This window comes from Tiliqua scincoides, chromosome 3 (assembly GCF_035046505.1).
Source record: "Tiliqua scincoides isolate rTilSci1 chromosome 3, rTilSci1.hap2, whole genome shotgun sequence".
In the NCBI taxonomy this organism is placed as follows: domain Eukaryota; kingdom Metazoa; phylum Chordata; class Lepidosauria; order Squamata; family Scincidae; genus Tiliqua; species Tiliqua scincoides.
The window spans coordinates 14,362,732-14,378,804 of record NC_089823.1 but is presented as its reverse complement, the minus strand read 5'-3'; the positions used below and the strand labels follow the sequence as shown (position 1 = coordinate 14,378,804).

Genomic DNA, 16,073 nt, shown 5'->3' with positions numbered 1-16,073 from the left:
CTGCAGTAGCCACGCTCGGCCAACACAAACTCACCCAGCTTCGGGGCCTGCAGCAGCACGGAGAGGCCGGCACACATCTGTGCACCAGCCTCTCTCTCTGAAGAGTGGCCCAAAAGTGCTTTATGGCACTTTTGCAACACTCATCAGCTGGTGCAAGAGACTTGCACTGGCCGATGGGGTACTTAGGATTGTGCCCTAAGTATTTTAAGCTTCAGCTAAGGCCAATTGATCTAATCAACTTGCCTATTTTCTTAATGAGTCAAAAGAATCAATATAAAACAAGACCCCACAAAAAAGCTTACTTTTTAAAGATGATGTTTAAGAACTGGAGGCAAACAGGAGAGCTGGGAAGCAGCTGATCAATCAGCGTGATGGTGATTTTGACATTCTCTCCTCTTTGTGTTACAGCAGACAATTCTGTGACCTAAAAAAAGCATTGATGTGATGTCTCTTTAGAGTAGACTATCCTCTCATTCATATACTGCAATGAATATTCAAAGAATTCAAAATGTTTCAAGTAATCCACCTCAGACTTCCTGGAGAATACCAAAATTTTATAAAGTGTACAAGTGAGTGAAAATCTAGATGAGTGAATCATCTAGTTTATGAACCAAAACTTTCCTCCACTGAGCTAGAATAAAGGTTGAGCAGCACAATAGTCCCATGAGGTTGAGTTTGGGCTCTGTGACTTGAACCAGGAATTTCATGGTCTTAGACTGAGCCTACAGAGCTACCTAACAACCCAATCCTGAACCCCAATGCAGCACCCTGCACATGCCTGATCTTGTCTGATCTCGGAAGCTAAGCAGGGTCAAGCCTGGTTAGTACTTGGATGGGAGACCGCTTGGGAATACCAGGTGCTGTAGACTTATACCATAGTCTTTCGAGACTGAAGGATGCCAACCACCAAATCCTATCCCCCACCACATTACAGCAAGCAGCTGCACCAAAGAACAGAACATAGGGAATCTTCCCCACCCCTCCTCCCTCTCTGATTCCAACTGCTTCACAGATCAAGAAAGAGGCACCACACTTTTTTCTCCACAGGCAAAGGGGCTTTCTGACACTATCCTCTGCATCCCTACTCAGAAGCAAGCACAGAAAATAAACAGCACATGAATTCTGCTGTCACTGGCAAGAGCAGGACGCTCTCTGTCCTCAGAAGGGCAAACTCTCAGGGGAAACTCGCCAGCAAAAAAGAGCGGGAGTGAACCTGCTGGGATATACGTAGACACAGAAAGACTGCCGAAGGATGACAGGCCTGCCCCCATATCCGCAGGGAGGTTCCATTCCAGAAACCCGCCCCCCTCACACACACATGGATAGCCAAAATCGTGGATGTGAGCGAAAGCCTGTCCCAGCGGTTCGGGGGCTGTCCCCCTCTGGAGGAGTTTCTGAGTCCAGCAGAGGCCAAGGACGTCCATCCTCTGCCAGACTCAGACTGAGCTCAGCAGTTCAAATAATGCAACTTCCGGTTTCATGGAGAAACCAGAAGTGACATTTTAAATGCCTTGTAAGTCACTGGGATGCCCAGGATGTACGAAGGGAGGCACACGCTGGGGGGGCCTTGACCCAATCCGCAGGTAAGTGAATTCACGGATACAAGATTCACGAATATGGCCCCCCCCTGTATTTTATCATCAATGGGACCCCAAACCAAGACCTTTTTCACTACAGTACAAATAATATTCAAAATCTCTTTGGTGAAATCTCTATTAATAAGGAAATTACTATTAAGAATATTTACAGATAGCTTTTCAATTGAAAAGTCCACATAACTGGATATACGACCAAGCTGCCTTGGGAATTTATGACGTCTATTCTGAATGACAACAGCACCCCACCTTTATTTGTAGGTTTGATGAAGACAGGTAAGGCCTGCTGTTCCTTTCTGGATATATTGACTTGTTCTAATTTATTCACATCCCTTGGCACTAATCTTTCAAAGACTGATATACTGGGATTGCTAACTAGAAGCACAAAGGTGGTCACGGTCTAAAAGCCAGAGAAAGAATTTCCCTCTATTTTAAAGAAATCTCTTCAGACAACTTGTCTAAACAATTTCAAAAGTTCTATACTCACCTGATAAATGTTATAACTAGGGATGCAAACCAAAGTGAATCTCTTACTCAAAATGGAGATCCAAATCAATCCGAAGAAATTCAAGACAAATTATTTTTCAAATGAGATTGCTTTTCCTCCTGAATATTTAACTATACTTCTCTGAATACAGTTGTGCCCCAGTATCCACAGACGTTCTGTTCCATAACCCCCTGTGGGGTTCTGAAACCATGGATAATCGAAACCATGGATAACTGGGGACGCCCTCCTGCCCTCTGAAGGTGAGCCTTCCAGGATTTACCAGGCGTCCCAATACCTTATAAGGCATTAAAAATGGCACTTCTGGTTCTATCACAGAATCAGTAGTAGTGGTATTTTTGCTTTTTAAGCCATTCTGAGACCTGTAGCAGCTGTGTGCGTTTGTGCACAACCTCTGTGGGCCTCATAAGACCATTCGGAGGTGAGAGGAGGTGACCATTCGGAGGTGAGAGGAGGTGACCATTCGGAGGTGAGAGGAGGTGACCATTCGGAGGTGAGAGGAGGTGACCATTCGGAGGTGAGAGGAGGTGACCATTCGGAGGTGAGAGGAGCCCCCTCATAAGACCATTCGGAGGTGAGACGTAGAGAATAAAGAGCAGCGATTTTCAACCACTGTGCCACAGCACACTGGTGTGTTTGAATGGTCTGCATGTGTGCCTTGGGAATTTGGGGGGGGGGGTCATTTATTAATAGGGCCACTGGGGGATATGAGCCCTCTGCCAGCCATGTGATGTGCCTTGTCAACTGTCAAAAAAACTGATGGTGTGCCTTGACGATTTTAGCACCTTCTTAGTATGCCAAGAGATGAAAAAGACTGAAAATCACTGATATAGAGAGAATACATGCATCTAGAACAGGGGTGTCCAAACATTTTGGCAGGAGGGCCATATCATCTCTCTGACACTGTGTTGGGGGCCAGGAAAAAAAGAATTAATTTACATTTGAAATGTGAATAAATTTACATAAATGTACATAAATGAATAGAGATGGAACTTACATGAATGAAGATCTTGCAATAGCTCAAGCCCTATAAAAAACCTTGTGAAAAGCGAGGCAGGCCTTTCCTTTGCTGCCATTGCTGCTTCACGAACATGAAACAGAAAGCAGTAGAGGGAGTCCTCGGTCCATAGTTCACATGAGAAGTCAAACAGTTGGCCCTGGCGCTAAGAGTAGTTGCATTGGGCCAGTGTGGGCTCCAGTAAGTCTCCGGAGGGCCAGAGGATCATTGGAGATTGGGGGCTCCATGCAGGACAGATTGGGGGTCCCCAAAGGCTGCAAGTGGTCCCTGGGTTTGGGCACCCCTGTTCTAGTAGAAGTAGAATTAAGTCCCATTTGGGCAACAGACTCTTTGTGATGCACTGGGCAAGGGACTCTTCAGCCTCTGTTCACCCATTAGTAAATTGGGAACTATAGCAATGAGGATTATTGAAGGGGGAAAAGGCTATATTCTGTTTTGCATGTTTGAAGTACAACATAAATGCTGTTAGTATTAGTATTAGTCAGTTTCCCAAATCCTATTTTAAGTACGTACACTGGTAGCCACATGCTAGAGCAGCAATTTTTGGTCTTTTTAATCCCATGACACACTGACAAGGTGCTAAAATTCTCAAGGCACACCATCGGCTTTTTTTACCACTGACAAGGTATACCATGCTGCTGGTGGGAGGCTCACATCTCCCAATAGCCCTACTAATACGCAACCCTCTTCCAAATCCCCACGGCACACCTGTGGACTATTCATAGCACAGCAAGGTGCCACAGAACACTGGCTGAAAATTACTGTGCTAGAGTAAAACATAGAAATAGAAATTGGTGTTTGGCAAACTTCAGTCTCGAAAGACTATGGTATAAGTCTAAAGCACCTGGTATTCCCATGCGGTCTCCCATCCAAGTACTAACCAGGCCTGACTCTGCTTAGCTTCCAAGATCAGACAAGAACAGATATGTGCAGGGTAATAGTTGTTACTGTTACTGTTACTGTAACTGTTACTCTGCACATGTCCGACCTCATCTGATCTTGGAAGCTAAGCAGGGTCAGGCCTGGTTAGTACTTGGATGGGAGACTGCCTGGGAATACCGGATGCTGTAGTACCATAGTCTTTCAAGACTAAAGGTTGCCAACCAACCAACCATAAATAGTAATTAAGATATTGGCTTTGGAAGATGGGAGAGAATGCAGAGAAGGTATCTTGGTGGAAGGTGTGGCTTCCTGGCAACTTGGCTAAGAAGCTTTTTCCTACCTTCCCAGTCATGAGCTAATTCCTGAGGAAAGAGGCAAGAAAAGGAGAGTCAACAATGATGGTACTAGGACAGTTCTTCCTTCCTAGGAAGGAAAGCCCTACACAGGACCAAAAAAGGAAGAAGATGAGATGAGAGAAAGAAGAGAGCGGGGTAACAAGGAGAGAATTGCAGGGGTGAGAGGCAAGTAAGTGGGAAGTGGCTTCTTTTCTCCCCCAGATATTCTCCCACTGTGTTAGTGAAATTTCAAGGGGAGAGATGGTAGTGGGAATGAAGATGGCTGCATTTTTTTGTTCTGACCAACACACTCAGACTTACTTGGTTTTCCAGTTTGTATGCAAGATAAAGTGTTGCTCCATCAAATACTTTAGCTTTCCCCAGAAGTTCTGCATGACCATACAACAGTGCAAGCCGCAAACGCCTTGCCTCCAATTCTGGGCTGAAGGCTACATGGTATTGGTAAATTTTCCATTTGCTTGGTAGACCTAAACTAAACAGGTTGGTGATCACTTTCACAGGAATTCCACTGCAACCTGGAATAGACAAGATGATTTAAAATTAACTTTGTTCCATTCAAAATATGCATCAGTGCAGATTTTGATTTGCCTGGAGAGAGTAGCAGCTTTTTCTGTCTCCCCCCTGTGGCATCAATAGAGTGACACATGCAGTTGCCATAGTACTGTGTGCTCTGTTTAGCACAGAGCCAGGTCACAGATCTGAATGTGCATCTGTCTCTATACCCCCAGTACTCTAAAGGCATCAGCATATGAGCAAGAAATAAAATAAAATAAAACAAAGCTTGTAATCTCTGCAATGTGGCTTCACTGTCATCAAAAAGTACAGCTATGGAGGTTCTATGTGTTCCTTAATGAACTGCCCTTTCGTGGTGACCTCCCCACTTCCTTCTCTATCTTCACTGTCAAAAAGTGTCAAGATCTTTGATAACCTCAATCTTGGCAGGAGAACAGAAGATGCAAATTATTAACAAGTCAATTTACCTGACTGACAGCCCAATCCTATGCCTGCCTACTCAGAACTAAGTCCCATTAGAGTCAATGAGGCTTACTCCCAGGTAAGCAGGGATAGGATTGGCTGTGAATTTTCAGAGATGCTTTCATTAAAGCATTAAACAGCCTTTCTGTCTGGGCTGATTTGCCAAAAGGTTGGGGGTTCCAGGACGAAGACAGATTGAATGCTTGAGAATGCAGTTTCAGTTCCCTCATTATACTCAATACAAATGTAGCTTTTCCTTTCTAGTGACAAGCTCTGCAAAACAACACTGGCTCTGAAAGTCTGTAGTAAAGACTACTGTGACAGCCAAAGGGGACTCTCAGAAAGGGGTGTCAAACTCATTTCATACAGAGGGCCAAAGTTAACACTTATGATGCCTGCTGAGGGACGGAAGTGACATCATTAAGCAGGAAATGACATCTTAAGCCAGTGATTTTCAACCTTTTTCATTTCATGGCACACTGACAAGGCACTAAAATGGTCAAGGCACACCATCATTTTTTTAACAACTGACAAGGCACACCATGCTGTCAGTGGGGGCTCATATCCTCCATTGGCCCTACTAATAAATGACCCTCTCCCAAATTCTCGTGGCACACCTGGACACCATTCATGGCACACCAGTGTGCCATGGCACAATGGTTGAAAATAGCTGTCTTAAGCAGATGACAGCCAGATATAAGCACTTCGTTCTCTCATAGAAACTTATTAGCTGCAAATGACAGAAGAGAAAATGTGCAAATCTTGTTCATATTTTCAAGACTTGAGAGCCCAATTATTACACTGAAAGAACTCAATTATAACGGGGGCTGAATAAATTGTTTCTGGGGGCTGCATTCAGCCCACAGACCTTATGACATCCCTGGTCTAGGAGATCATGCAGCTACAAGAAGAATAGTTGCAGCTAATCTGGGAAGACAACAGGGCCCATCTCCTCCCTTACAGCAGGAGAATGAAGCTCAACACCAGGAGCCAGAGGTGACAAAAGTTAGGGCTGGACAACAGGATGCTGTTCTAGAACAACTTGCTTCATGGCCCATCCTACTGACGGGGCAATTCTAAAACAAACATTTTTCAACCCTTTCCTGCATTGAGTGACATCTCCTGATTAAGTGACTCACCCCCACAGATTACATGGGTCAGAAATCTCTACAGTGGTCTCAGAAAGAGAAAGAAAAAATGTTAATTGTTGTGCGTGTTTCATGCTAGAAGGCACTGATTAAAAAACAAACCACACAGACTCAATTTACAGCACATGTATCTGCAAGTAGTGCTGCTTCCTCTATATTAGAGTCATAGCAATACGTTCTGCAGTTGGCTAGCACTAGTACAGCAAGTTAAACCAAGTTTCCACAAGAAAATCAATAATCTGAAAGCAACTGTATGAACTGTACCTGTTTTAGAATCTCTCACATGTGTCATTGTCCCCCGAGTATTTATTCCAAGATCATGAACATTGCAACGGATCCTTCCTCCTCTGTCCATCACTTTGTATCCAGATTCTCCAACGGAGAAGCCATCTTGAAAAGAAAATAGGAGCGCCTGCACCAGCATAGCACTGCCTGGCCTCTGGCATTTTCCCTCCACCCACCTTGCCAGGACAAGCTTAGGTTACAACAGTCATTATGCTGGCATCAGTATGCCACTGTCACAGCAACCAAATAAGACTGGGTCATAAGTCGAACACTTACATTTTGGAGGACCTTTCTCATATCTCATGTGGCTACTAGTAGATTCTTGAAAGGTATCACCGATCCCTGAGGGACCCTAAGAGGCAGAGATAACAGACATTGTCACAAGCATCAGAACTAAGCACCAGTTGACACAAGTTTCAAACACTGATATTACCATCACTTGTTGAAGTGTGAGCCTAATTCTACCCATCTCCCCCCTCCCCACCAATGCAGCCACACCAAAAAGTGAGCAGGGAACAGGAGACTTGGGAGAGGTAAGCCACTTGTCAATGGCTCTTTTCAAACCTGCGCCAGCTCATTAGATGCTGTAAGTCCAAGGAGAAGAAAGGGGCCTGGAAAAGGAGGGGATGGGATCTGGCACGCATCATTGCCACCAGATTCACCCCCTCCCCACCCACCTACTGCCCCCACTGATGCCTTACATGTCTTAGAGGTGTGGCAGGGTCCAGCGGCACAGTTGCAACGCTACTGTACTTGTCATTTCACCACAGTGGAACTCACTCCACTGTCATAATCGTATCCACACAAAAGTCCAATCCTCAATAGAACTGGGCTGTGTAATGCTCTGCAATCCCAAACAGGTGTTGGGTGTTGCGAATGAGCCATAAGGCATGGTTGCAGCACCCAGCAAGGAGGGAGCATCGGCACTGGACTTCAGTGCTTGGAGGATGCCTTTGATGAACCACCAGTAGTAAAGTAGCACAGTAGTAAAGTAGTAGGGCAGTGGTGCAGCTTTTTGGGGAGGGGAGAGGTGTTCTGGGGCAAGGAGAGGGCAGGGTGGGGGGAGGGACCAGCCCAGGAGGGAGGTGGGATTAGCAGAGGCATCCTCCCTCAAATCCTATGCTCCTCGTTGGGCTGCAAAGCCCAACATGGGGCTCCTCAAGTCTTCATTGGCATCCTTCAGTCTCGGAAGACTATGGTATTGCGCTCTGAATGGTGGTTCTGGAACAATGTCTAGTGTGGCTGAAAAGGCCAATTTGGGAGTGACAATCCCTTCCACAGTGGGAGCAAATGTAGTCTGACCCTGGTCTGTCTCCCTGGCTACTGGCCTTCCTTCTTTGCCTCTTTGCCTCAGTCTGTTAGGCAAGTGCCTCTTCAAACTGGGAAAGGCCATGCTGCACAGTCTGCCTCCAAGCGGGCTGCTCAGAGGCCAGGGTTTCCCACCTGTTGAGGTCCATTCCTAAGGCCTTCAGATCCCTCTTGCAGATATCCTTGTAACACAGCTGTGGTCTACCTGTAGGGCGTTTTCCCTGCATCAGTTCTCCATAAAGGAGATCCTTTGGGATCTGGCCATCGCCCATTCTCACGACATGACCAAGCCAACGCAGGCATCTCTGTTTCAGCAGTGCATACATGCTAGGGATTCCAGCTTGTTCCAGGACTGTGTTGTTTGGAACTTTGTCCTGCCATGTGATACCGAGGATATGCCAGAGGCAGCACATGTGGAAAGCGTTCAGTTTCCTCTCCTGTTATGAGCGAAGAGTCCATGACTCGCTGCAGTACAGAAGTGTACTCAGGACGCAAGCTCTGTAGACCTGGATCTTGGTATGTTCTGTCAGCTTCTTGTTGGACCAGACTCTCTTTGTGAGTCTGGAAAACGTGGTAGCTGCTTTACCAATGCATTTTTTTTAGCTCGGTATCAAGAGAAAGAGTGTCAGAGATCGTTGAGCCAAGGTACACAAAGTCATGGACAACCTCCAGTTTATGAGCAGAGATTGTAATACAGGGAGCAGAGTCCACATCCTGAACCATGACCTGTATTTTCTTCAAGCTGATTGTCAGTCTAAAGTCTTGGCAGGCCTTGCTAAAACGATTCATGAGCTGCTGAAGATCTTTGGCAGAGTGGGCGGTGACAGCTGCATCATCGGCAAAGAGGAAGTCACGCAGACATTTCAGCTGAACTTTGGACTCTGCTTTCAGTCTGGAGAGGTTGAAGAGCTTTCTGTCTGATCTGGTCCAGACACAGATGCCTTCTGTTGCAGTTCCAAAGGCATGCTTCAGCAGGACAGCAAAGAAAATTCCAAACAAGGTCAGCGCAACAACACAACCCTGCTTCACTCAGCTTCAGATGTCAAAGGGGTCTGATGCGGAGCCATCAAAGACTACAGTGACCTTCATGTCCTCATGGAAAGACCTGATGGTGCTGAGAAGCCTGGGTGGACATCCGATCTTGGGGAGAATCTTGAAGAGGCCGTCCCTGCTGACCAGGTCGAAAGCCTTCATGAGATCTATGAAGGCTATAAATAGTGGCTGTTGTTGTTCCCTGCATTTCTCCTGCCGCTGTCTAAGGGAGAATACCATATCAGTGGTGGATCTGTTGGCTCAGAATCCACACTGCGATTCTGGATAGATGCTCTCTGCAAGTACCTGGAGCCTCTTTAGTGCAACTCGGGCATTCTTACAACGCTAAGGAGAGAGATGCCGCAGTAGTTATTGCAGTCGCCCCCGTCGCCTTTGTTCTTGTACAGCGTGACGATGTTTGCATCCCTCATGTCCTGGAGTACTCCACCTTCTCTCCAGCAGAGACAGAGGATTTCATGCAACTCAGTGGCAATGATTTCTTTGCAGCACTTTAGGACTTCAGCAGGGATGCTGTCTTTCCCAGGTGCCTTGCCAGAGGCAAGGGAGTCCAGGGCCACATTAAGTTCTTCTAGGGTTGGTTCACTGTCAAGCTCTTCCAGCACAGGCAGGCACTCAATGTTGTTCAGCGCTTCTTCAGTAACTACATTATCTCTGGAATACAGCTCAGAGTAGTGCTGCACCCAGTGTTCCATCTGCTGCGCCCAGTCCTGGATGACCTCGCCTGTGACAGACTTCAGAGGGGCAGTTCTCTTCTGTGCTGGACTTAGGACCTGCTTGATACCATCATACAATCCCTTGATGTTGCCTGTGTCAGCTGCTATCTGTCTCTGGGAACAGAGTTGGAGCCAGTAGTTGTTAGCACATCTCCTGGCAGTCTGCTGGACTTCGCTGTGAGCAGCTCGGAGGACCTGCAGGTTGCACTCACTGGGACAGGCCTTGTATACTGCTTGAGCTCTCCTCTTTTCCTCCATGACTGGTGTCAACTCCTCAGAGTGGGATTCAAACCAGCCTGCCAGCTTGTTGGTCTTCTTGCCGAATATGGACAAGGTGGTGTTGTAAATAGCATTCTTGAAATGTTCCCATCTGTTGAATGAATTTGCATTGGCCGGGCCTGGAAGGATTTCCTCAAGCATTGGGCAAATTCCTCCACTTTTCTGATCCCGGGTCTTGCTGGTATCAATGCGAGGTCTTCCTTCCTTTTTCGTGTGATATAGTCGCTTTGTTCGTGGTTTCACTCTGCTGCACACCAGGGAGTGGTCAGTGTTGCAGGCAGCACCCTGATAACTGCGTGTGATCTTGATGCTGGGAAGGCTGGAGCATCTGGTGAGAATCAGGTCGAGCTCATGCCAGTGCTTTGATCTCCAAGAGACTCTGTGTTGGGGCTTTGTGTTGAAGAACATGTTGCTGACACAGAGACCGTGATGATAGCAAAAATCTAGCAGGCGTTGGCCATTTTCGTTCATCCTCCCAGTGCCGAACTGGCCTAAGCAAGTAGGCCACAAACTGTGATCAGCACCAACTCTAGCATTGAAATCACTGAGGATGAACAATGGCTCTTTCTCGCAGACTTTCTTGATTGTGGTGGCCAGGTCATCATAGAATTTGTCTTTATCTTCTGCTGGAGATGGCAGTCAGTGCAAATGCACTGATGAGAGTGACAAGTCCTGCTGATGAGTGGAGCTGCAGGGACAAAATTCTTTCACTTCCTGCAGTAGGTGGGATGATGGATTCCAGCAGGGTACTTCTGACTGCAAAGCCAACGCCATGTTCCCTGGTCTCGTTTGGTGGTTTTCCCTGCCAGAAAAATGAGAAATTTCTCTCCTTGACAGATCCTGAATCTGGCAGCCTTGTCGCTTGAAGGGCGACAATGTCCATCTGCAGTCTGCTCAGCTCCATGTCGATGACAGCTATTTTGCATGCGTCATCTATTTCTTGCAGGTTGTTAGAAAAACCAGGTGCCATTGTCCTTATGTTCCAGGTGCCCAGCTTTAGGGCAGGAGTTTCCTTTTTACTGTTGCATGGTGCAGAGTTGTCGATCCACTTGTCGGTTTTCACCCTAAACCTCCATGCACCCCATGAGGTTAACGGAGCGTGGCGAGGCAGCACCTTACTGGCTGGGAACTGCCCAGCTTAAGGTGGGCGGTAGCTGTCCAATGAGATGCAATGATCTCTCCCACTGGAAGCAGCCCCTGGCGTCACGCTCTATGCCAATCGATCAAAGACGTATAACCAGTAAACTGCTAATTCCAGAGTTGTGCCGACGCCGTATGGTGAAGTTGGAGTGTCCTCTCCAGTGCACGAAGCCTGGGTAAAGAAGGTATGGAGGACAGGCTGTTACCAGTGCAGCAAATGCCCCCTCTCCACGTCACTGAAATGGTTCAATGGAAAGGCAGAAGCCAATACGGTTGGTTCCAGCGGCGTTGCAGGAGTTGCCAGAGCGTGACTGTATACAGCCGCGAACTGCCTCAGGGACTCCGGCTCCAGATTTTGCCTCGAGGTTGACTCCTGAAGTCTTTCCCACAACTGGATACAGCCAAAAGGCAGTGGAGGTTAGGGATCAGAGTTTCCTTCTCTTAGATGAGCTGCCTTCCCAGGCTGATGAGTCCCATCTACCCAGTGGCTGTTTGATCGCCTCTTACAACAAGTATGGTCAAACTGAGGGCCTCTTCTTATTTCCAGCCCCCAGGGGATGATGCAGGAATGGAGGGGCAGAAAGGGAGTTTGTGGGGGATGGAGGACTGCAGGGGGAGAGGGGGGTTGTGGGTAGTGGAGGACTGCAGAGGGAGGGAGAGAGGTTGAGGGTAATGGAGGACTGCAGAGGGAGGGGGAGAGGCTGAGGGTAATGGAGGACTGCAGCGGGAGAGAGGGGGTTGTGGGTAATGGGGGACTGCAGAGGGAGAGAGGGGGGTTGTGGGTAGTAGAGGATTGCAGAGGGATGGGGAGAGGTTGAGGGTAATGGAGGACTGCAGAGGGAGAGAGGGGGGTTGTGGGTAAAATAGCTGGTGCAGGCAAAGTGGAGTAGCCCCACTTTGGGGCCTGGGACTCTTCTTGGGGGGACAAAAGTTCCCTTCCCCCAAAGAGACCTCCCTTAATACAGCAGTAACCATTTTGGTGCCACTGTGACCGGCAGCACCAGGCAGGATAGGATTGGGCTGTAACTTTCTTAAAATACAACCGAAAGAAAAGAACATACAAAACTAAAATATGACACTAAATTAAAAATTGCCAAAAAAAACATGTTAAACTGAAGTAATTAAAGGCTTCAAAAGGAGATCGGACAAAGTCATGGAAGACAGATAAATCAATGACTTCAAGTCATGACGGCTATACGCTACCTCCAGGTTCAGCAGGACTGTGCCTCTGAATACCAGCTGCAGACAATGGCAAGAAAGAAATATGCCTTCCCTCCTACTTATGGATTTTCTAGAGGCTACTGGCAGGCCACGGTGGGTAACAGAATGGTGAACAGAATGCTTTGGCCTGATCCATCTGAGCTTTTCTTATGCTTAGGGCAAGTGAAATAAATAAGACTTTGCTCAATATCATGTTGATCACCCTTTCAGCAATGCCACTTCTGCCAAGGTATCACTTTGCAGAGCACCTCTCAGCTGCTGAGCTACAAAGTGACAACTTCAGTAGAAGCTGCACTGCTAAAAGGGCAGCCCACGTGATAATTGGGTGCACCCATATCTTGAAAAGTTTATCTAGATTTGCATATTTTCTCTTCTGTCATTTGCAACTAATGAGTTCCTAAGTGAGGAAAAAAGTGCTCTATTTCTTATCATCAGCTGCTTAATGACAACAGTTCTTGCTTAATGACATCAGTTCTGGCCCTCTGCAGGAACCATGAATGCTATTCAGCCCACTGTATGATGCGAGTTTGACACCCCTGCTCTAGCTCCTGCTCGGTGGAACTCATGGCAGGTTTTCTCCCACTATCACTCAAGACATCTGCCCAGTCATTTCATTGCTTGCAGCTCCTCAGTGAACCAAGAGCAATTTTAACTCTATGATGTGGCAAGAGGTCGCTAGGAGCAATCTGATCCATAGCTCTAGCTAGCTGTTTCTTCAACCAGAACTGTGGATACGTTCCCAGCCCTGGCAGTAGGAAAATCCCACAAAGGCCTCAGGAATGATACTAGCTGAATTTGGATAGCTATAACTGAAAAACACTACTTGTGAAGATAGTCTTTGCGATGCCTGAGGCAGGAAATCCAAAGACTGCCTTTCTTACCCTTGGAAATAAAAATGTAGATTAAATAACCGACCATTTGCTGCCCTGCCCTTCATCGTGCCCCAAATTCTGTTGCCTGAGGAGCGTTGCCTGACTCTGCTTAAAAGTAGGGCCGGCCCTTCCCAGGCACTTAAGAGAGAGGATAACATTGTGTAAAAGGAAGTCACAGTTTTCACAGATACCGGCTTGAGAGAGCCAGGCTGTCCACATGTTCCTCCATCACCAGAGAAGATCATGTGCCCTCTGGCTTTTGCTCGGGCCCGTCCAGACATTGCTTAAGGTTTAAGTCTCTGAAATAAACAAAATAACACAGTGAAATTATCTAAAATAAATTCTACCAGCTGATCACACCTCTTGGAGCAGCATAGGTGCTGCTGGAAAGGACTCACGGGGAGGAGGTTAGGGGTCCTTCAGAAGACAACCTCCTCCCATATGAATTTCTTCACACAAAAGTCACCCACAGATCCCCTGAACCATGTTTCCCTCCCCCTCCCATCAAAGGTGCAGCAGGTGGTTACATGAGACAGGAAATGGGGAGGGGGTGGCACTGAAGTCACGGAACCACCTCCTTTGAACAAGGCTCATCTTGCTCGATCCTTGCTAACTTTTAAGCAATACGGTAAAACTGCCACACCAGAGCTAGAGGAACCATCTTGCCTTGAAAGGAGGCAAGAGTTCATTTAAAGTGCAGCAGGAAAAGATCTGGCCTTCAAAAAATAAGTTTCTGCTGCTTTTCTTTGATATTTACCAGAATAATTTTGTAAAGATGCCAATTGCTTTAATATTCTCACATAAACAGCTTTGTGAGGTTTTCCTGAAAAGAAGTGCATAGATACCTAACAGAAATAAATGAAACTGCTTTGTTTCAGAAAGTCTTTGACATTGGGCAGGAGGTCTGGTCTAGAGGGTAGAGCCTCCATTAGCCCAAAGATAACATCAGAAGGTCGCCAGTTCGAGGACACCAGCAGCTCCCTAAGCGGCTGAGAATTGTGAGACCTTGAAGCAGCTGACAAGCCCAGCTGAGTGATTCCACCTGCTCTTGGTGTGAGCAAGAAGCATCTTGGCTGCTCTCCATGTGAGAGATGGAGCTGCTGGTCAGCCTGCCTGGGAAAACTGGAGGCCAGACCAAACCAGGAAGATCCATTCTGAACCGTTGTTGGTTCCTGAAAGAGAGAACTGCTATGTTTGTACAAATCCCTTTGAGGGATTTAGAAATGCCTGCCTATGTAAACCGCCTTGAATAAAATCAGAGGAGTAATCCAATAACCAGAAAGGCGGTATATACCTAGTTATTATTATTATTATTATTATTATTATTATTATTATTATTATTATTATTATTATTATTATTATTATTATTTGATCAACCTGCTGGCTGGGTATTAAATGCTGAACCTTCTTTTTTTCTTCTACTAAGCAATCTTTTGATTGTTTACTTACTTCCTCTCTTAGGTTGTTATTTGTTTCTGTAATGTTGTTTTTGTGGTTTTTAAGCTGTTAACTGCTTTGTAGGTCATTCTTTGCCTAAAAGAACACAGTAAATTCAAGGGATCGAGGACCAGGATGAAATCCAACAATTGAGGGCTTAATTTGAGAAAGGCCTCTGATCCAGTTTGCAATACAGGTTGGACATCCCTTATCCAGAATTCCTAAATACAAAATATTCCAAAAAACAGAACTTTTTGGAGTGACAATGTGACTTTGTGATTTTATTTCTTTAGGCAAAAAAGTAAAAAAAAATCTGTGTTTCACGCACAATCTTATTAAAATATTATATAAATTTACCTTCAGGTGATATGTAGGAAGGGTGTGATATATGAAGGATATTATATATGAAACATAAATGAATTTTGTGTTTAGACTTGGGCCCCATTCTCAAGATCTGTCATTATGTATATGCAAGTATTCTGAAATATGGGAAAATCTGGTATCATCTGGTCCCAAGCACATTGGATAAGGCATGCACAACTTGCAGTAATAATTACACAGGCCAACACACATTTTGCTTCCTTAAACATTACACCAATTCCTGGGTATATTTGGGGTGCCAATTCAAAAAAATGGCATCCGTTTTGCCCTATCACGTCTAGTTTTGGAGATACAGTATAGCCTCTTTAGTGAATGGTTCAAGCAGCTTCCTCATGAGGAAGCTAATTGAACCATTCACTAATGAGGCTATACTGTATCTCCAAAACTAGATGTGATAGGGCAAAACGGATGCTGTTTTTGGAATCGGTACCCCAAATTCATATCAAACCACCATGAAGTTTGGGAAAAACTGTTCTGACCCTCAATTTTATAGGCCTGTGTTATCTGACTTTAGCTGTACACCTAAAATCTGAAAATCTATTTTTATAATAAATGATATGGGATGATAGCATGGGATTTGGTGCAGGCAGAGAGATGGGGTGATTTTTTTACATCACTGTAATGGATGACATATTTTTGAGGATTACAGAAGAGGAAGAAGTAGGGGGAAAGGCATACTTGCATGAAAACGTTACCATTATAAAAATTGACTTTATAAGCTATTTGTTCATGTGTGAGCCAATTAGATAGGCCAGTGTTCTTCAACTTTGGGGTCAGGACCCCAATGAAGCCTCAGTTGTGAGTTTGCAGCAACTTATGGTAATGAAAAGGCTTGAAGACCACTGGACTAGGGCACTGCCAGGTAAAGGGGGAGGCACCTGGCGCACCCTCTTCAGATACCTCTG

At 45.9% G+C, this 16,073-nt stretch overlaps 1 protein-coding gene across 1 annotated transcript in view; it reads right to left on the bottom strand.

The window, feature by feature from the left end:
* PIWIL4 (piwi like RNA-mediated gene silencing 4) overlaps nt 1-7,111 on the bottom strand; it is a 38,498-nt gene extending 31,387 nt beyond the window's left edge. Inside the window, exons 1-4 of the mRNA XM_066620676.1 lie at nt 7,041-7,111; nt 6,744-6,869; nt 4,657-4,871; nt 303-424 (exon numbers count right to left, since the gene is read on the bottom strand). Coding sequence (XP_066476773.1) covers nt 303-424; nt 4,657-4,871; nt 6,744-6,869; nt 7,041-7,068 — 491 coding nt within the window. The 5' untranslated portion in view covers nt 7,069-7,111. The remainder of the gene's footprint in view (nt 1-302; nt 425-4,656; nt 4,872-6,743; nt 6,870-7,040) is intronic.
* Nucleotides 7,112-16,073: the final 8,962 nt, after the last annotated feature.